Source organism: Osmerus mordax, chromosome 4 (assembly GCF_038355195.1).
Source record: "Osmerus mordax isolate fOsmMor3 chromosome 4, fOsmMor3.pri, whole genome shotgun sequence".
Classification (NCBI taxonomy): Eukaryota; Metazoa; Chordata; class Actinopteri; order Osmeriformes; family Osmeridae; genus Osmerus; species Osmerus mordax.
The window spans coordinates 16743547-16760976 of record NC_090053.1 but is presented as its reverse complement, the minus strand read 5'-3'; the positions used below and the strand labels follow the sequence as shown (position 1 = coordinate 16760976).

Sequence of the window (17430 nt, the reverse complement as noted above, 5' to 3'; positions counted from 1 at the left end):
GCACGCAGAAGGTAAAGAACACCCGTCTAATTGTGAAGCTGCAGCTGGTCTCAGTCTCGCGACACACCAATGATCACCGCAATTTCATTGGATGAGCAGCCGGAACGAATCCAAGACGATAATTATCATCGTCTGTCAGGAGTAATTAGGTGAAATGTAGTGCGAGGTATGCGATTTTCTCTCGTCGCACCTTGGTTAGTGGGGCACGAAGCCGTTTTATTGGTGGATTGTTTGCCGTTCCGAGGGGAGGATCAGATGTTGGGGGTGCTACGGAGTGACGGGGGAGGGGAGGGAGGCTGTTGGCTTGCGGTGGTGCAAACTCAATGCACCAATCAGGGCTCCCTCTGGTGATTATTCACACTAGTAGGTGGAGACCCTAAGGTCTCCACGTTCTTTCCAGGAACTGTTGATCTGTCTAATCCCGGTTGCTGTGCGGTTTCATACAGTTTCCGGGGCAACCAGCATCTAACCCAATAGAATAATGAGAACATAAGCCATCCACAATGGCCAAACTCTCCCTCCCCGCTCGTCCATCCTCCACATACTCCCCTGCCCAGTGTGGTTAGGTAGTGCCCCCCTACCTAACCACCACTTGAGGAACAAAACAATGGCAGGGTTACAATGGGAGCATCGAGCGAGTTCACACAAAGGCACACTGTGCTACAGTTACAAACGCACACACACACACAGAAAGAGTAGAAGCCCCCTATTACATGCATGACACTACACGCACACACAAACACACACACAAACACACACTGAGAAAGAGCAGAGGCCCCTCACATGCATGACACTACACACACACACACACACACACACACGTGTATATCCCACCGTGCATGTGCAGTTCCTGCAGCCATCTGTCCAGGCCTCGTCCTCCCTGTAGACGGTCCCCCTCACGGTGCAGGTCCTCTCACAATAGCAGCCGTCCAGCCCATTCATCTTCTCCTCCGCCCTGGACAGCTGCTCGCACCCCAGAAACAAAGGCGTGGGGGGGGGGCGGGAGAGGAGAACAGAGAGTTGGCCAAGAGCAGTCCTCATCACTCATCTCCATACATTCGAAGCACCGCATACTCGTACTCAAGTGTCTTCAAATGCTGTGTACTACTTGGGACTGAAGACTACATTCATATCTATGTACTGAGCTAGCATGTGTAATTAGCATGTAAATGAGCAATTCATGTATGTATTTCAACTCTCTTTCTATACAGGAACCAGGTGCTACAAGGGTCTACCTTGTTGGAGGTCTTGGCCAGGATATCCTGCAGCTCCATGATCTTCTGAACCAGACCGTGGAAGTCGTTACAAGTAGGGCAGGCTAAAAGAAAAGTGGATATACTGTAAATAAACAGTTTAGCTGTATGATGTAATGAATTTCACACCATAGGGTGCTAGCGTATTAGCATACGTGCTAACAGTTCACAGGTTTTACTGCACTTGCATGCACTCCCGGTTCAATAATATTCCTCTCCTCATTAAGTGACTATGGAGTGGAGGAGGGTAATAGAAGGGGAGGCTTCTTTGCAAACAAAAAGGTGCTAAACAACAAACGTGATGTCCAAAACGTTTTTTGGACATCACTTTTTTTTGTCCAACATTTTTTATGAGGGGTAACAGGTTGCAAATAGTAGCATAGGGTCTAGGTGCATGATACGAGACAGTTCAGATGAAGGTACTGGGGCTGTGGACGAGCCGACTCACTCCTGTTGAGGTCTGGACACTGAGAGATGTATCCCTGAGGCATCACCAGTATCTGAACATCCTGCATCACTCCCTGTGGACAGAGACAGGACACACACACACACACATGATTAGGGTACAGAGAGAACATCGCTGACTGTGTATTGTGCTTGATCGAAGAGAGCACCCTGAAATAAGAGACTGCATAGCTGTTCCGACTGTGTGCAGTGTTACATAAACCACCTGCTACCACTGGGTTCAGAGCATAAAGCAACTGTTACCACTGTGTAAAGTGTTACATAAATCCGTTGGTGAAGGAGCAGAGGTAGGAAATGAAGAGGAAAACACATGAATAATACTCAAACATCATACACACACACACACACACACACACTAATAAACACACACACCAACCACATTGTATTTTCCCTCCACACATCCACACACACTCACACAGTATGAACTCAATAATATTTCATAAACATGATTGTCAGAGTAAATTCTTGTTCCAGTGACAAGTATATTCTCAGTTACAATATTCCATGGACAGGTGGTGGTTTGCTGCTGACTAAGATAATTGAACACCAATACAATGTAAAGTGAACCAATGATGTAGGAGTCATGAATGTAATAGCAATTTCTGTTTTCTCCAGATTCATTTTGATAAGCGTAACTGGGGATAAAGATTCCATTTGATTTATGGGTCTCTTAATTTGATAGCCCTGTGTCCAAAACACACACACAGACACTTAGTCGCCATGGAAACCTGGCCTGTTTCTCTCCTTGAGTGCATTTATTCCCCTTACTGAAGTGGAGCCGTGCAACTGATGAGAAATTGTTTTTTAAATTGTCTTGCCACTTCAATTTACTGGCCATAAATTCAAATCCCCTGAAACATATTTCCCAATTTCTCATGACAACAGTGGTAGAATGGGACACAGCATGAGTTGTGTTTGTTAAACATGTCACTCAGCAGACTCAAGAAAACATTAAATTGGATGTTTTACAATGTTAAATTATGTAAAAGTTGAGGTAGGATGCATACCAGAAATAGAGAAATTATGACTTTAGCTAGCTTCTCTGTCCAACCAAATCCATGTCTATACAAGCCATCAGACAGAACTGAATGTTGACAACCATTACCTCAGCATATGGCATCTTCTGTCAACAGAAAGATAAAGTATTGTTCTTTGTAGTGGAGATTTCCACTTGGTTTCATTGGGTAAAATACTTTGCTGTCAACACTATGGCAGCATTTTTCATGCCTCTAAACAAAGCTTGGGCTAACAAAGAGGAGAGGAATGTGAGAGAGCTAATGAAGGAGGTATCTATAGGGGAGATGCATCTCCTGCGCACTAATCAGACCTTCAGAGGGAGGGGTGGGGGGGATGGGGGGACGCTGGGACACGTCAAGATTAGTGGCTGACCTCCGAGTCTTCATTTATCTGCCAATTAACGCTGAGGAAATTCAACAGCCGGGAGCGACACATGCACACACACACACACACACAAACCGCTAACCCATGTCCATGTACAGCGTATACACACACACACACACACAAGCAAGTTTCTAAGAGGACAGCACGCACACACAGCACCAGAATCAGAATCAGAATGGGATTTATTCGCCATGAAAGTTTGCACAGACAAGGAATTTGCTTTGGCAGGAAGGTGCATACAATAAACATATACCTACAATTTAAATATGTGGACTATCTATACCATCAGGCCTGGTTAAAACAGGTAAGAGCCGATAAGATGACATTACACTCTAACTTATCCTCCTGGGAAGGTGTGTGTGTGTGTGTGTGTGTGTGTGTGTGTGTGTGTGTGTGTGTGTGTGTGTGTGTGTGTGTGTGTTTGTGTGTGCGCGCGTGTGTGTGTGTGTGTGTGTGTGTGTGTGTGTGTGTGTGTGTGTGTGTGTGTGTGTAAGAGAGAGAGAGAGAGAGAACGAGAGAGAGACAGTGAAAAAAGGAGAGAGTGGATAACACAAGGGTTAGACAGTATAAGTGTTGAGCTCTGATAAACAATGAGCCATGTTTAATGAGCAGTCTGGGGTGTTTAATGATTTCTCCAAAATCAGTGTTGTGAAAGGGCCTGGAGGGGTAATAACAGGGTGCTTAACAGCAGAGTAGGGGAGGAGCAGTATACAGCCACACAAAATGCCCATAGCTGTGGTGAGTAGAGAAACTATAAATTAAATTGGAAGTCTTGATTAATGTATGGAATTAAATTCAGAGCGATTGTGAATAAAAGTTGGGGGGCAAACAAACAGAGCTGGATTCTAATTTTCAGCAAACATTTCATAAGAGCCAAGACCTGTAATGTTCTTCAAATGATCTGAATAATTAAAAATATATATAATTCTCAAATGTAAATCCAAGATGGAGGTATTATATTTACCTTGAAGAAGCCATGTGCGCTGTTCCTTTGTCCCAGCCAGACGGAAGTGTCCTCTGGCATGTCCATATAGGGGATTTCAACCACCCTCTCATAGATCCTTAACACAAACCACAAAATCCAGTCAGCACAATCTAAATGCACATAAACACACACACACCATCTCCAACAAGCTTTGGGAGAAAATCCATGACTATATATGGCGTGACAAAGCAGGCCATATTGGGTGTATCCTGTGCAGGGTGGGCAATCCTGGTCCTCAGGGGCCACTGTCCTGCATGTTTTGGATGTTTCCCTGCTCCAACACACTTGATTCAAATGAATTGTCTTTACCCGGCTTGAAAACAACCCATTAATTTGAAACAGGTGTGCTGGAGCAGGGAAACATCTAAAACAGATGGCTGAGTGGTTAGGGAGTCGGGCTATTAATCAGAAGGTTGCCGGTTTGATTCCCGGCCATGCAAAATGACGTTGTGTCCTTGGGCAAGGCACGTCACCCTACTTTCCTCGGGGAGAATGTCCCTGAACTTACTGTAAGTCGCTCTGGATAAGAGCATCTGCTAAATGACTAAATGTAAATGTAATGTTAATGTAAAACATGCAGGACAGGGCCCCCTGAGGACCAGGATTGCCCATCCCTGCTGTAAACGAAGGGGACCCGAGTGAACAAGTAGCTGTTGTGAGTCCTGAAGGTGGGTCTACCTGTTGCAGTCCACGTGAAGTATGACATGAGAGGCGCTGACGCCCACCGAGACCTTGTGCCACTGGCCGTCCGCCAGGCTGTAGGGGAACACCTCTGTGTGAGGCTGCTGACCTTTGGTGCGGTAGTGTAGACGCACCTCGCTACGCTGGCCACTGCTCTCCAGCTCCAGAAACCTGCAGAGGAAACACACACGGTCACTAGAGACAATCTCACGCACACACACACACACACACACACACTCCCTTCAATACCACACGCACATCAACAGAAATACTCACACACACTCACCCTTCCATACCACCCCCCAACAAGCACACACATCCACGCAAACACAAACAAACTAATTTGCCTGCTAGCAGACTTGAGCCCTTTCATGACATCTACATCGCCACGCACTCATCAATTACTAAATTAGAAAACACATTCATTACACTTTTCTTGACATCACACATTACAACAACAAACCCAGTAGATAAGCACCCCATTCCCAGATCCAATCACATAAACATGCATCGTAAACCGATGCACAGCACTCAACAACATCCGCAATCAACATGCGTGAGGAACAAGACCCGAGAGACACGGCTGCTCTTCTTTCTTTGCAGTGCAAAGATTCACCTTGATGACATGCCGCTAATAGAGCTGCCAATACAGCCATCAACCACACTGTTAAAGAAGGCTTATTTCGCTACACAGACACTCGCTGAAAAGCACTGCTCTGAAGAGAAAGAAAAACCAGCCACTTAAAGAAGTGTTTCAGCAGACCTGATTTATCTACAAACTAAATCTAACGACTTCAACTCCACTCCAGTATTAAAGATCCCACTGGCTGCACAGATCCAGTAGTGCCGAAACTAAATATCCTAAACATTTAGAAATTAAACTGAGCTTTCTTTCTTGCATGGGAAGTCTCGCTCAGCTAGGCTAATCAGTAGTGAGAGAAGTCATTAGCGTCGCTGTGAGGTCTGTTCTGCACACTGACTTTAATGTACACAGTTCAATCAACACGTTATACAGTGTTCAGATTGCTAGTCTGATCTCTTTGGCAGCGACAGCTAGCTTGCTAATGGAAAGCATATCAGTATGCTAAAAGTCTAATCATTTTTCTGTTCACGATTATGGGGAGTATATTTTGGGATGGATGAAGAACTATGAATAAATTGTTTGCACAGAGTGATTTGCTTTGTCAGTACACATTGCTGCTTAGTTGGTTTGCTTATCTGCTAACATGATAAGCCCTAATGCTCACAAAAGCACAATGATATAGTACCATCAACTCATGTTACAGACCTTCACAAATATAAAAGACAATGTCAATTCAGTAGGCTACTAAACTAGGCTGCTAAACTACAATCTTGTAGTCCAGATAAGTGTGCACACAGATAGCCTTTTCTGAGCCTTTCCTTTTCTGCAGTGTGGCTTATAAATACAGATTGTCCCTTGACACTGCCCACCAAAATACTGCTGGAACTATATGCCCTTCTGATCCTTGATTTTCTTCTTTTATATGCACTGTTTGTAGGAGGAAGGGTCACTGCGACCCCAATGACATCAAGTCTCAAACACCATCTTTCACCACAGTCTTCTGTCTCCAACTTCTACTTCTCATGTTGTTAAACCTCGCTGACACAAAAATGTCAAATGTAATAAAGTGGGTCAGCGTGAGCTGCAGTACCTGTGGTCAGCATGATGAATGGAGAGAATGACGCCAGAGTTCAGGTGTTCCTGTTTCAGGGTCAACAGGATGGTGAACTCACTCTTCCCTCTGAGCTTGCGCAGCATCCGCTCAGACACGTCCCCAGGGGCCTTCACCTCCCTGGAGGAACCTGAAGGAGCAGGGGAGGAGGAGGTCATTAGGGTCACCAAACGGGAGCCAAACTCAATACCTGAGAAGGATCCATTTTCAAAATCACCAAAGGGACGACCAAACATCGATACTGGAGAATGATCAATACATACTGACATTATTCACATTAATTAGCATCGATGGATTCGTGACCCAAATGTCATGTCTGCTTTTTTTTAGATGGGGACTGTTTGAGCAGAATGATTACTGGTGTGAAGTACTTCTTGGATGATGTATGTTGACGGACGTGCTTGTCGTCAAAGTGCAAACCAAACAAAAGAAGGAAATAAACTGACATTGCTGCCTAAAGTTTTTCTGTCAGAGCCCACAGTTACGAGACAAAATGTTTATTACAGTGTGAAAACTTCTACCCATGAAACCACATCAGATCACAGCTGGCTGTTGCCAAATATATACAACAGACGTCAAGCGCACGTCAGCTTCCCTCCCCGAATCTTTCTTATCTATCTCCGACAGCTTCAGAGGTGCACCTGGGCTTTTTATCTGGGTGCTGAGACGGACACATATGAGACGGCAGATATATGAGCAGAGGAAAGACAGAAAGCACGGTGGGTGGAGTTGGGCCTTTTCTGATCTTGGAGAAGCTTCTGTTCTCCCACCAGGGAGAGTAGCCTCAGCCTCAGCCTTTCCTTCCCTACGTTCCTCTCCTCCATTCCCCTCCTCCTTTCCTCTCCTCCCTAACTAACAGAACAGACGTCTCTGCTACTTTAATGGAACCATCAATAAATGATGACGTTTCTCAGAAGCCATCACATCAAAGGGTTCACTTCCAGCCAGGGGATGCATGCAAGATGCCATGGCACACTTTAGCGCTGCAGAATGCTAGCTTGCATGGCTGTCTTTTTACTCAGTGGATAAGACATTACTTCCAGCTGGTGGGAGTAGCCAATTAACACAATGCTATCTAAAAGCTCTAACAAGGACTTGATGGAGCATGCCACATGGAGGGCAAACACTCTGGAGGACATGTTTTCAGTTCTGGTCGCGGCCTTATGGAAAGCACGTAGCTAGCATAGTGTGTGGTTAGCATTCATCTGATGTAAGCTAGCCACCCCATGGGGGGCATGTTTTGAGCCGTTCCTGTCAAAACAAGAATGTTGTCTGGATCTGGGCCCACCAGGGAGACATAGTGTGCATCAGTACATGCTCTCAGCACACTGCAAGCTAGCTTCATCCCAATGTCGTTGGCTGAGGTGAGGCAGATGGTCAGGTGACAGGTGCAGTTCTCTGCCGAGCGACATCCTGCTGCTAGCAACAGAAAGCTACTGAATAATTAAATCCAAATAAATGACCACTTCTCATAATAGTGTAGAAACCTAGGTGGAAATGATTAATGCCTTGCAGTGTCTTTGCTGCAAGCATCTTTCCAAATTATAATTACAGATTATTATGAAATGGAGAAAGACTTTTTCTTTCTTTGGAATTAAAAACAATGCAGTCACTATAATGCTCCGAGACAGAAGTGCAATTAGTGTGCATTAAAAGCGTTCCATAAAAAAAGCAAGTCCATCACACAGATGGTACTTAGATGGCTTATCACACACCAGGCCTCAGTATGGTGGATCGTGTTTGATACTGGCTTCAGCAAGGACACCACATTGATATCTCAATCCCAGACACAATGGGCAATTTGGGCAGAGGGATGGTGAGGCGGGGGAGGGTTTGGGCTAAGGGGGTGTGGAGAGACCCTATCATTAGGAAACCCAGCATGTCGTCAGCCTTTGATCTAGCGGTGGCTGTATGTGCTCTCTAACCCACCGCCCGTTTCCTCGTGGTAGGGGGGAGGGCCTAGGGCAAACTCAGCTGCCCCTCTCCCGTAACGTCTGTGACTAGCTGGTGATGAGAGGTGCCTGTGGAGATGCCTGAATCAAAAGCACAAGGACCCCAACCAATGTATTCAACCTGGGCATTGGTTTACCAGCCCCTCCCCCCGATATTAGCACAAGGGAGAGGAGTTGATGAGCCTCTTTCTGAAGACAGGCCAAGCTCCCCCCTTCACACAAATCAATTCCCCTCTCTGCAGGAGCCATTAGTCAGTTATCTATTGGCAAGCTTCTGCATGGGGGAGACCACCTGCTCCTAGCATTCTCAACGACCAGGCTGATACTGACACTAAATAATCTGGCCAGAGGGAAATAGCATCTCGAAAAACAATGCTGACTGCATCACCCAGCACCGTGATACTGCGTGTAACCTTAGTTTAGTAGTTTAGTACCTCAATGCCCACAGGTCGTTATGAGGAAATACTGCACTGTTTAAGGCCTCATCACAGAGCGCTCCGAAGCCTGAGGATCAGAAGTTGTTTGTGGGAAGCACAGGTTTGGACTATTGTAATCGTATCTTCAGGATATATGTGGATTTAAAGGGTTTCACTGATGTGAACTGTCGAATGGTAGTTCTCATCACATGGATTGAGGGTAGACTTTTTCTTCTAGACAAAGCTGCTTGATGTTGTCTAACTCATAGTCTTTCCAAAAGTGTGTCCCTCTAACACACACACACACACATCGACGAACGCACACATCACCCTTCATGACCCCCAGACATATTGGCTGGCCAATCCTAATCACTGCTCAACAGGTTTAGCATTTAGAACAGGTGCCCCAGAGCACATCTGAGGAGCTATACACACCCGGCAATAACACAGCCTTCGCACATTTCTCCTGGATTTATCTTATAAAAGCTTAGCTCCAGCATATACTGTACTGTATGGTGCAGAGAAGACAACGTTTCTCAATGAGCCTTCCCAAGGGGAGATAGGTAAATTCATAACTGACTCCATATATGCCTGACCAAATGTTCCCTGTCTGTAAGGTAAGATGTCCTTTGTTTCAAACAGCTACTGTATGAGATACCTTTCCCTACAGCGTCCCCAAAATTAGACCTAAAAACATGAATCTGTGTAAACACTAAGGGCAGGCTTTTTGACCTTCAGGAGGGGACTGCTGGACTCGTCCATCAATGTCACACTTCAATACTGAGAGAAGCCCTCTGTCCACACGTCTAGAATTACCACTGGGCCAAAGGAACACAGTGTGACAATAAAGTATGAAATATATATATTTCTGGGACATTAAGTAATTAAAGAACATCAAACTTTATGAGTTGTCAATGTGAAGCGCATTGTGTGGGAAGCATGAGGGCAGAGCGTAAGAACACCTCTCTGGGGGACTGTAGTAATGATAAACTCCACGATGGAAACTTCAAACACACATAGACAAACACACATACAGCATGTACACACATTCCCTTTTGCTAGCCTTAAGCTTTGGAATTATCCAATGCACTCTAGCAATCTGTATTCAGTGGATGGGCTCCCCCCACTGTGTGGTCATTCTACTGGAACAAATACTGAAGTGAGCCAAGGGCACCTCCAGGACTGCTGGCCCAGCAGTTCTTCCGCACCACCCTCACCGGCTCCAGTTTGACCGTCACCAACCGTCTCTGCCTGACATTAACCCAGTCTCTCAGATGGTGTCAACCTACAGTCCTCGGGAATAAATGGTATACGGTGGCCTGGAGGTGACATGAATATCTGCCAGACCACCATCAGCAATTTCTAAAAACAAGGGATCAGGTTGGCCTGAGAGAGATGAAAAACGAAATGCTTTGATTGCGTTCCGGTGGATGGTCACAAGGATGTGCTGTGTCACCCAGTGTTTTTTTTTTTACTGGGAATTAACTGCCATGTGTGTCTGTGGTCCTAAATGTAGGTGTTCAGATGCTTCCTGACTTGTGGGCCGGCCACAACGCACAAACACCTACACACAAACACACACGCACGCAGAAATACACACACACACCTTATATGAGCGCTGCTGTATAATAAATGAGGCTCTTCCATCCCGCTGCCCTCCAATAGTGTTACAGTCAGGGGCATAATGGCCTTCAGATATACGGTACTGAAACACTTCACTGGCGGTGCTGAGACCCTCTCAAGGAGAACAAACATTCCTCAGACATTGCTCTGGCTGGCTGGTGAGACACAACCAACATTGCACAGGTGGAAGGAGGCCTTAGGTTACTGGCTGCCGTCAAGAACACTTTGACACTCTCTGAGCTGGCGTCAGGCTAGGCTACTCACTCTGCATGCCCTTGCCGCAAACAGGGCCAAAAGGCTGAGCTGAGCTGAACTGGAACGGTCCGGCTAATGATCATGTATCCTATATCTGTGTTAAGTCTGCACGTTGGGAAGGAGAACCTGAAAAAAGAATGTGCTCAGAGTCGACACAGTAAAAACATCCTTTGCGGCATGTGCATCTCGAGCACCTTATATGGCTTGTGCAGAGAAATGCTTCTTAACCTGGTTTAGTCATACACAGGACTAAATGATTCGAGCGATATGTGGGATGAGGTTTAGTTCCCATAGTGCCCTGCTCTAATTAGGAAGGACTGATATAGCCAGGGGCATTCCTCCAGCTCCATCTTCCCTGAGGCCTGTCTCCCTAATGCCACTCACTGTATGCCTGACAGGTACCTTCAAAGGCAACTGGCAGCAGGGGGGAGGGGGGGGGGGTTCTAAACAGCCATCCCTCCTCCTCCGCCACACTCCCTCCTTCCTATATCTCTTGCTTTTTTATCACAAACACAGATGTGCTTGGCAAAGATGGGCAGGCAGACATAACGTACACACAATTTCACACAGCACACACCCACACACAGATCGCCTGTCCTATCCTCCCCTCTCCTCCTCCTCTCCTCCTCCTCTCCTTCCAACTCCCAGAGATAACTGCCATCCCTATGGGCAGCAAGCAGACACAACCAGCCCATCAACATGCTATCTAATGAGGGTTGTGAATGTCACTGCCATGCATGCATCTGCGTTAGCCTAGCTAAGGCGACTCACAGTCTATCGAGCTCCAGCGTACACTGGATGCTTAGTGAGACCGTGCTAGTCTATCCATCCTGGCTGAAAGCGAACACGGGAGGTCAGGTCTGCCTAGCGCTGTTGAGCTAGCTGCTTCCCCAAACATCACTTACTTAACAGAGACATTCTAAATGAATGATGTAGGCAGGCAAAGCCATAAATAACACTGAGCTTTTTGCCGGGCTAAATGAATGTGCTTAAACTCTGCTCAGAGGTAATCCAGAGAAATAAGGGGTATATTGACGAAGCGGCAAGGGTGCGGGGAGTCATGTTTTCATTTTGTGACATAAATAGCAAACTAGAGAGGCGGAGGCGCCCTCTCTATCTCCCTCTCTCTATCTTTCTCCCTCTCTCACAGCTTTTTATCTACATCTCTGGATCTTTGCAATGAAAGAGCAATTTGCGATTGTGTTACTTCTACAGAGATTGTCTGTGAAGCTATGTAGTTGATTAGCCAGGAGAAGGGTGTGAACCAAATACACCACAGTGTGAGACTATCATCGAGATGTATAGATATGAAACCAACTGTTTTAGATGCATAATGCCCTTTTTGGAACATATCCTTTGAGCTGCATTATGGGCATTATCATATGAAGAGCTTAGCCAAACTTAGCTGTATGTTTGACAAATGTAACTGACTTATTACTTTAAAATTGTATTAGATGTTTTTCTAATTTGTTACTTAGACTCCAGATACCTACATATTTGTCTGTTATTACTTAGAGATGGTGTAAGCCATGTTGTTGAGAAGCACTTTTTGTCATATTTGCCTAAATAAACTTCACATCTTGATAGCAACCGATACATCTTGAGGTTTGATGGTAATATGAAATTAATCTGACATCTGTGGGCGTCGAGGACTGTAATAAACACGACAAATCATCAAGACCGTTCTGAGACTAATGATTGGACAGGCTACCTGTCTGTCTACCTACCTACCTGCACACACTCTGCCCCTGCACTCAATGTGCATTACTGTAGTTTTCAAGTAGGCTTGGCAGAATTATTCTAAACAACCAAGCTAAAGGCACAAGATGGGCGGAGAAAGAGTAGGCAATAAATTCAGTTCCAGATTTCACAAAAGACGAAAGAGAAAACAGACAGTAGTTGAAAAGGCTACCAACAAAAGGAGATTGGATTTAGCAACAAGTAAAACCAGAGTCAATATCGGTGTTGCTTTTCCACACTGGCGAGAACTGAGAGATTTAAAGGGGCTTCATAGCTCACCAGCAATAGGTTCAAACTCTATTATAGAATTTCCCACACTAACATGCATGCTTGAAAGTAGTGAGTACTAACGTTAGCCATGTTTATGTTCATTATGATAGTGGTGTGTGTGTTCTTACATGTGAATGCGACATGAAAAAAACGATGCTGCTCTCTCAAAAGCTCTCTCTCTCTCATGGACTTACTAGACTAGTCTCCCAGCAGTTCTGTAGTCAGGCAGCGTGTACATGTGTTTTGTGGGAGTGGCTTTGAAGGGAGGGGGTGGGATATTATGGTTTGAATCGTTTGGAATAGAAGCTAAAATAGCTAGCTTTGCAAAACTTTCCTACACCAGCTTTAAGATTTATTCCTATCATAGCTTTCCCCAGTCATGATATTCGGTGAAAGCAGGAATTATATAATTTGGATTGTCATTTTGATACTCTCCATAGCCAATAGTGATACATATCATTCTCAAGAAGAAGAAAATTGCATCTTCTCAAGCCACTAATCAATTAATCAACAATGTTTCAATTAAGATTCAATCAGCAAGCTTCTAGGTTTTTAAGACAACGTGGTTATCAGGTTGGTGATGTCAATTTCCCTAAGCTGATGAATAAAGTATTGATCTGTCCATCCACCCACCCACCCTTCCATCCATCTATACATCCATCCATCCATCTAATGAGAACATTTCAATGTGTTAATTAACAGTAATAACAGGAGTATTACATAGGTCCATCATGAGAATGGACCAATGCACAATGTACAATAAACTGAACATACCTTGTGTTAAATTAACACATTGAAATATGATGTGTATCTTTATATCTATGTCACCTTCCAATGGACATCTTAGGCTGATTCACACAGACCTGTCAAAGCCTTGAAGGCAGAACAGTAAAATGACAACTCTGTGACAACAACAGAATGACAGCAGATCTCTGCTAATGACTGCATTTCCCAAACTCCTAACCTCCTGAAAGGATGAGGCAAACTATGTTAACGGTAAAATTACATTAGCTTGTGACTGGAAAAGGCATTTAGGATTACATCCAGCAATAATCCACCTTGTTACAGGTCTGCTTCCCTTCTGAAGAATCCGACAGAATACAGTAGGTTTACATTTACATGTATTCATTTAGCAGACGCTTTTATCCAAAGCAACTTCCAAGAGAGAGCTTTACAATAGTGCATAGGTCAATTAAATTAAAAGTCAAACAAATGAAACAACATGAACCTCAAAAGTGCAAGGTTCCAGTCTAGACAGCCCATAGCCACAGCCCACAGCACCAGGGTCATTGAGGGGCCATTCTGACTAGGGCCCATTCATTGACCATCCACAATTTATACATATCAGAATATAGGGGTTTGTTGCAGACTAATCTGATTATGCTAACTCTTCCCATCATTATTTGCCCCCCTCTCTCCTTCCCATCCCACTTTCTATGACAATGCTGGTCTTTGTTTTGAACAGGAGGCATTTTGAGGCCCCATGGCCTGTTAGAAGTGAAAACATAGCATCACAACTGCAAGAATATCCTTTTGAAAAGCATGAAATTGAATATGAAATTATATTGTAGGAAATACTGAAACTATAGGATTTGTATTTCCCTAGGTTATTTTTGCAAAGTAAAATAACTTTTAATGTTCTGTGTTTAAATTTATGTTTGCTTTTGCATTGCTTATCACCCATTTATGAAACATACATTTAGGCTCTGTTTGTCCTGTCTGAGTTCCATACATTAAGTAGCAAGTATAGAGTAGAGCAAGGGCGAGTCTTACCTTGGAAATGGAAGGCTCTAGACTCGCTGTGGAAACCCTGGACTTGAGAAACTCCATCAATTCCTTCTCCAAGTGTTAATTCATCGAAAACGTTGATACGAAGAGTAGGATCAACTCCAAACCCTACAACTTATTTACAAAGACACAAACACAATGTGTGGACGAAAATATTAACAATGAGTCATTAACGAATTCCGGAATGATTCCCGTATTGCTCTTAAAGTGCCCTATAGATGAAGGTGAAATCACTCGATGTTTTTTCTCGTCAACTATGAAGAGCCAAAAAAATTTTCACTATCTTCCGTGATAAGCAACAGAATCAGGATAACCCTGAGTAACTGATCACAGCTGTATGTTTTTATACGATTTAATGTGTATAAAATGATCATGGCCAAATTCTGTAAGGTTATATTTGTTTCCTACCTGAATAGCTGCCAAATACACTGAAGACAATAAATAACTGTAATAATCCCATTGTGAATACAAAAATTAGTCCATGTTTTGTCCACTTCAGAGAGACAGTATGGTTCAACACACACGACTGTATAACACCAGCGTAGTCACAAATCCCAATTCTTGAACCCCCATCAGAACTTGGACGCCCAGTTTGACATGAAACGTCTGGCGTATGTTGTTATTCCATTCAGTTGGAGACCCGACCGTCCGTGACACACAGGTGGGAAGGTAGGTAGAGGATGTAACAAAGCAGACTCCGTCAGTTAGAGGAACGTTTCTGCGAAGCACAGCCAGTGGAGCGGAGAGGATACCCTGTTTCCAGGGTGGAAAAGAAGGGAGTGAGGAAAATGGAACAGGTCCGATTAAGCCCCCTTGTGGCTTCCCTTGAGAAACTCCCATGTAAATCCGAAACGCACTGACGCTTGTGTTGATCTCGGACTCATGTGTAGGCTACATAGAATGGAACTGTGGGGCCATTTGACTTGGATACAAAACAAGGGAATGAAAAGGATGTATTTACCAGGTTGACTTCTATACGATAACTTGTTGTAAAATTATTCACGTAAAGAAATATCCAATGTTAAATACGTTTGCCGTAAGTTGTCATAAGACGTAGGCTAGGCCTAGTAGGTTTGGTAGCGGCTTTGATAGTTGTGTTTTGTTGAGTCAATTCAGTTAACTCAGTAATATGTTTGCTAAAATGTTCGTCACTCCCGACCTCCACCACGTTCCACCCCTACCCCAATCCGCCACAAAAGTAAGCTGCCAATAGCCTGTTTGCAATACATCCCTTTCGTGAGACCCATGCCAAGATTTTTATTTCCCCAAAAGCTAGATACACTGTATCCCATAATATTTTCCTAAAAACCATAACAAACTGACTGCCAGATGGAAATGAATACGAGCCTTTATAACAAGCAGTTCTGAAGCAATCTCCACTCTACAAATCGCTCTGTCCAAACATTTGATCCCAGAGCTAGTCTTTTGTTGGCCATGAGGCCTGTCAAGCTGGGCTGACAAGCGTTATCTATGAGCAAGCAGACTCCATTTTGGGAACATTCGCAGATCCTCTCCCACTTGACACTACATAATCCTTCAATATATATAATAGTGACACACTAATATAGTACTAAGAGTTTCTGTGTTTTCATCAATGCCTCTCATTTCCACAACTTATCTATGCCAGTCTCTGTTGATCCAACTGAGCCATACTGTCATCACTGCTAGTATATAGATTCACCTATGTTCCATTCACACAACAGTGGGCATCTTTTGTCAGTTGTCAGTAAAGTTCAGTTAAGCACTACCTTTGCAATCTTGCCAGGCAAGTACATATTCTGTGTATAAGCCAACAGAGCCCTACAGCCCTCACTTCAATATTCATATTATTGTATTTTTTCCAGGTCTAGGCACAGGGAATTTAATTACTTTGCATAGCCTACAAATTGTCATTTTCGAAAGGGCCATCAGGAAAATAAAGTCATTAAAACGTGGGCAGCTGAGAATATAGTGCAGGGCAAACTGCCCCTAGTGACAAGGACAAGTAGGGCTCTTTGTGATTCTGAAAACCGGACAGATCCAGGATGCATTACCACTTTCTCGGGGCCTCATTCACTTCCACCATCATCTTGCTGACTAGCGATCCTAATGTAGTCAAGTCAAGTCAGTTTTTTTATAAAGCACATTTAAAAACAGCCAACGCCGACTAAAGTGCTGTACAAAGTTATCAAATAAGGCCAACAACAATAAATAGAAACAACAGACACACAAAACAATTAAGCACGAGTGACCCTAAACTGACTTGAAAGCCAAAGAATAAAACTACGTTTTAAGACGAGACTTAAATGTCTCGATGATGGGGGATGACCTGATAAAAATGGGCAGTTTATTCCACAGACTACAGGCCACAACTGAAAAGGCACGATCACCTTTTATTTTCATCCGAGTCTGTGGAATGGTTAAAAGTAACGGGTTCAATGAGCTAACGGGCCTGGAAGTGTGGTACAACATAAGGAGATCTGACATATACAATGGAGCCAATCCATGTAAAGCTTTAAAAACAAGTAGCCTAACAACACTTTAAAATCAATTCTGTATTTGACTGGTAACCAGTGAAGAGGCCAATGGAGATATGGTTCCTCTTCACTACCATGTAGTCATTCAGCAATGACTATAGCCACTGGCTGGAGCGAAGAGACATTAGCTCATCCAAACTCTTTCTCAGTCTCCCTTGAAGGCATTTTTTACATTGCACCAGTTTATTCTGACCTGTCAAATTCTTATGTTATCTTTAAGGTTTAGTAACAACAATTGTTTTGGAACAGTGGACAATTGGATTTTAAAATCCTAATTTTATTAGACTGTTTTCATTCAACGCAATGCTCTCAAGTTTACTCAAAAAGTTTGGTGTGAGATTCCCACACATGTTAACGTTTGGTTAAAAATTCCGTCCGACGAGGGGGGTGC

The 17430-nt window shown here is 44.0% G+C and overlaps 1 protein-coding gene across 1 annotated transcript in view; it reads right to left on the bottom strand.

Moving 5' to 3' along the window:
• nell2a (neural EGFL like 2a) overlaps positions 1–15118 on the bottom strand; it is a 56242-nt gene extending 41124 nt beyond the window's left edge. Inside the window, exons 1-8 of the mRNA XM_067234550.1 lie at positions 14932–15118; positions 14509–14637; positions 6459–6609; positions 4783–4956; positions 4084–4180; positions 1702–1774; positions 1236–1318; positions 835–963 (exon numbers count right to left, since the gene is read on the bottom strand). Coding sequence (XP_067090651.1) covers positions 835–963; positions 1236–1318; positions 1702–1774; positions 4084–4180; positions 4783–4956; positions 6459–6609; positions 14509–14637; positions 14932–14983 — 888 coding nt within the window. The 5' untranslated portion in view covers positions 14984–15118. The remainder of the gene's footprint in view (positions 1–834; positions 964–1235; positions 1319–1701; positions 1775–4083; positions 4181–4782; positions 4957–6458; positions 6610–14508; positions 14638–14931) is intronic.
• Between the last annotated feature and the right edge of the window lie 2312 nt (positions 15119–17430).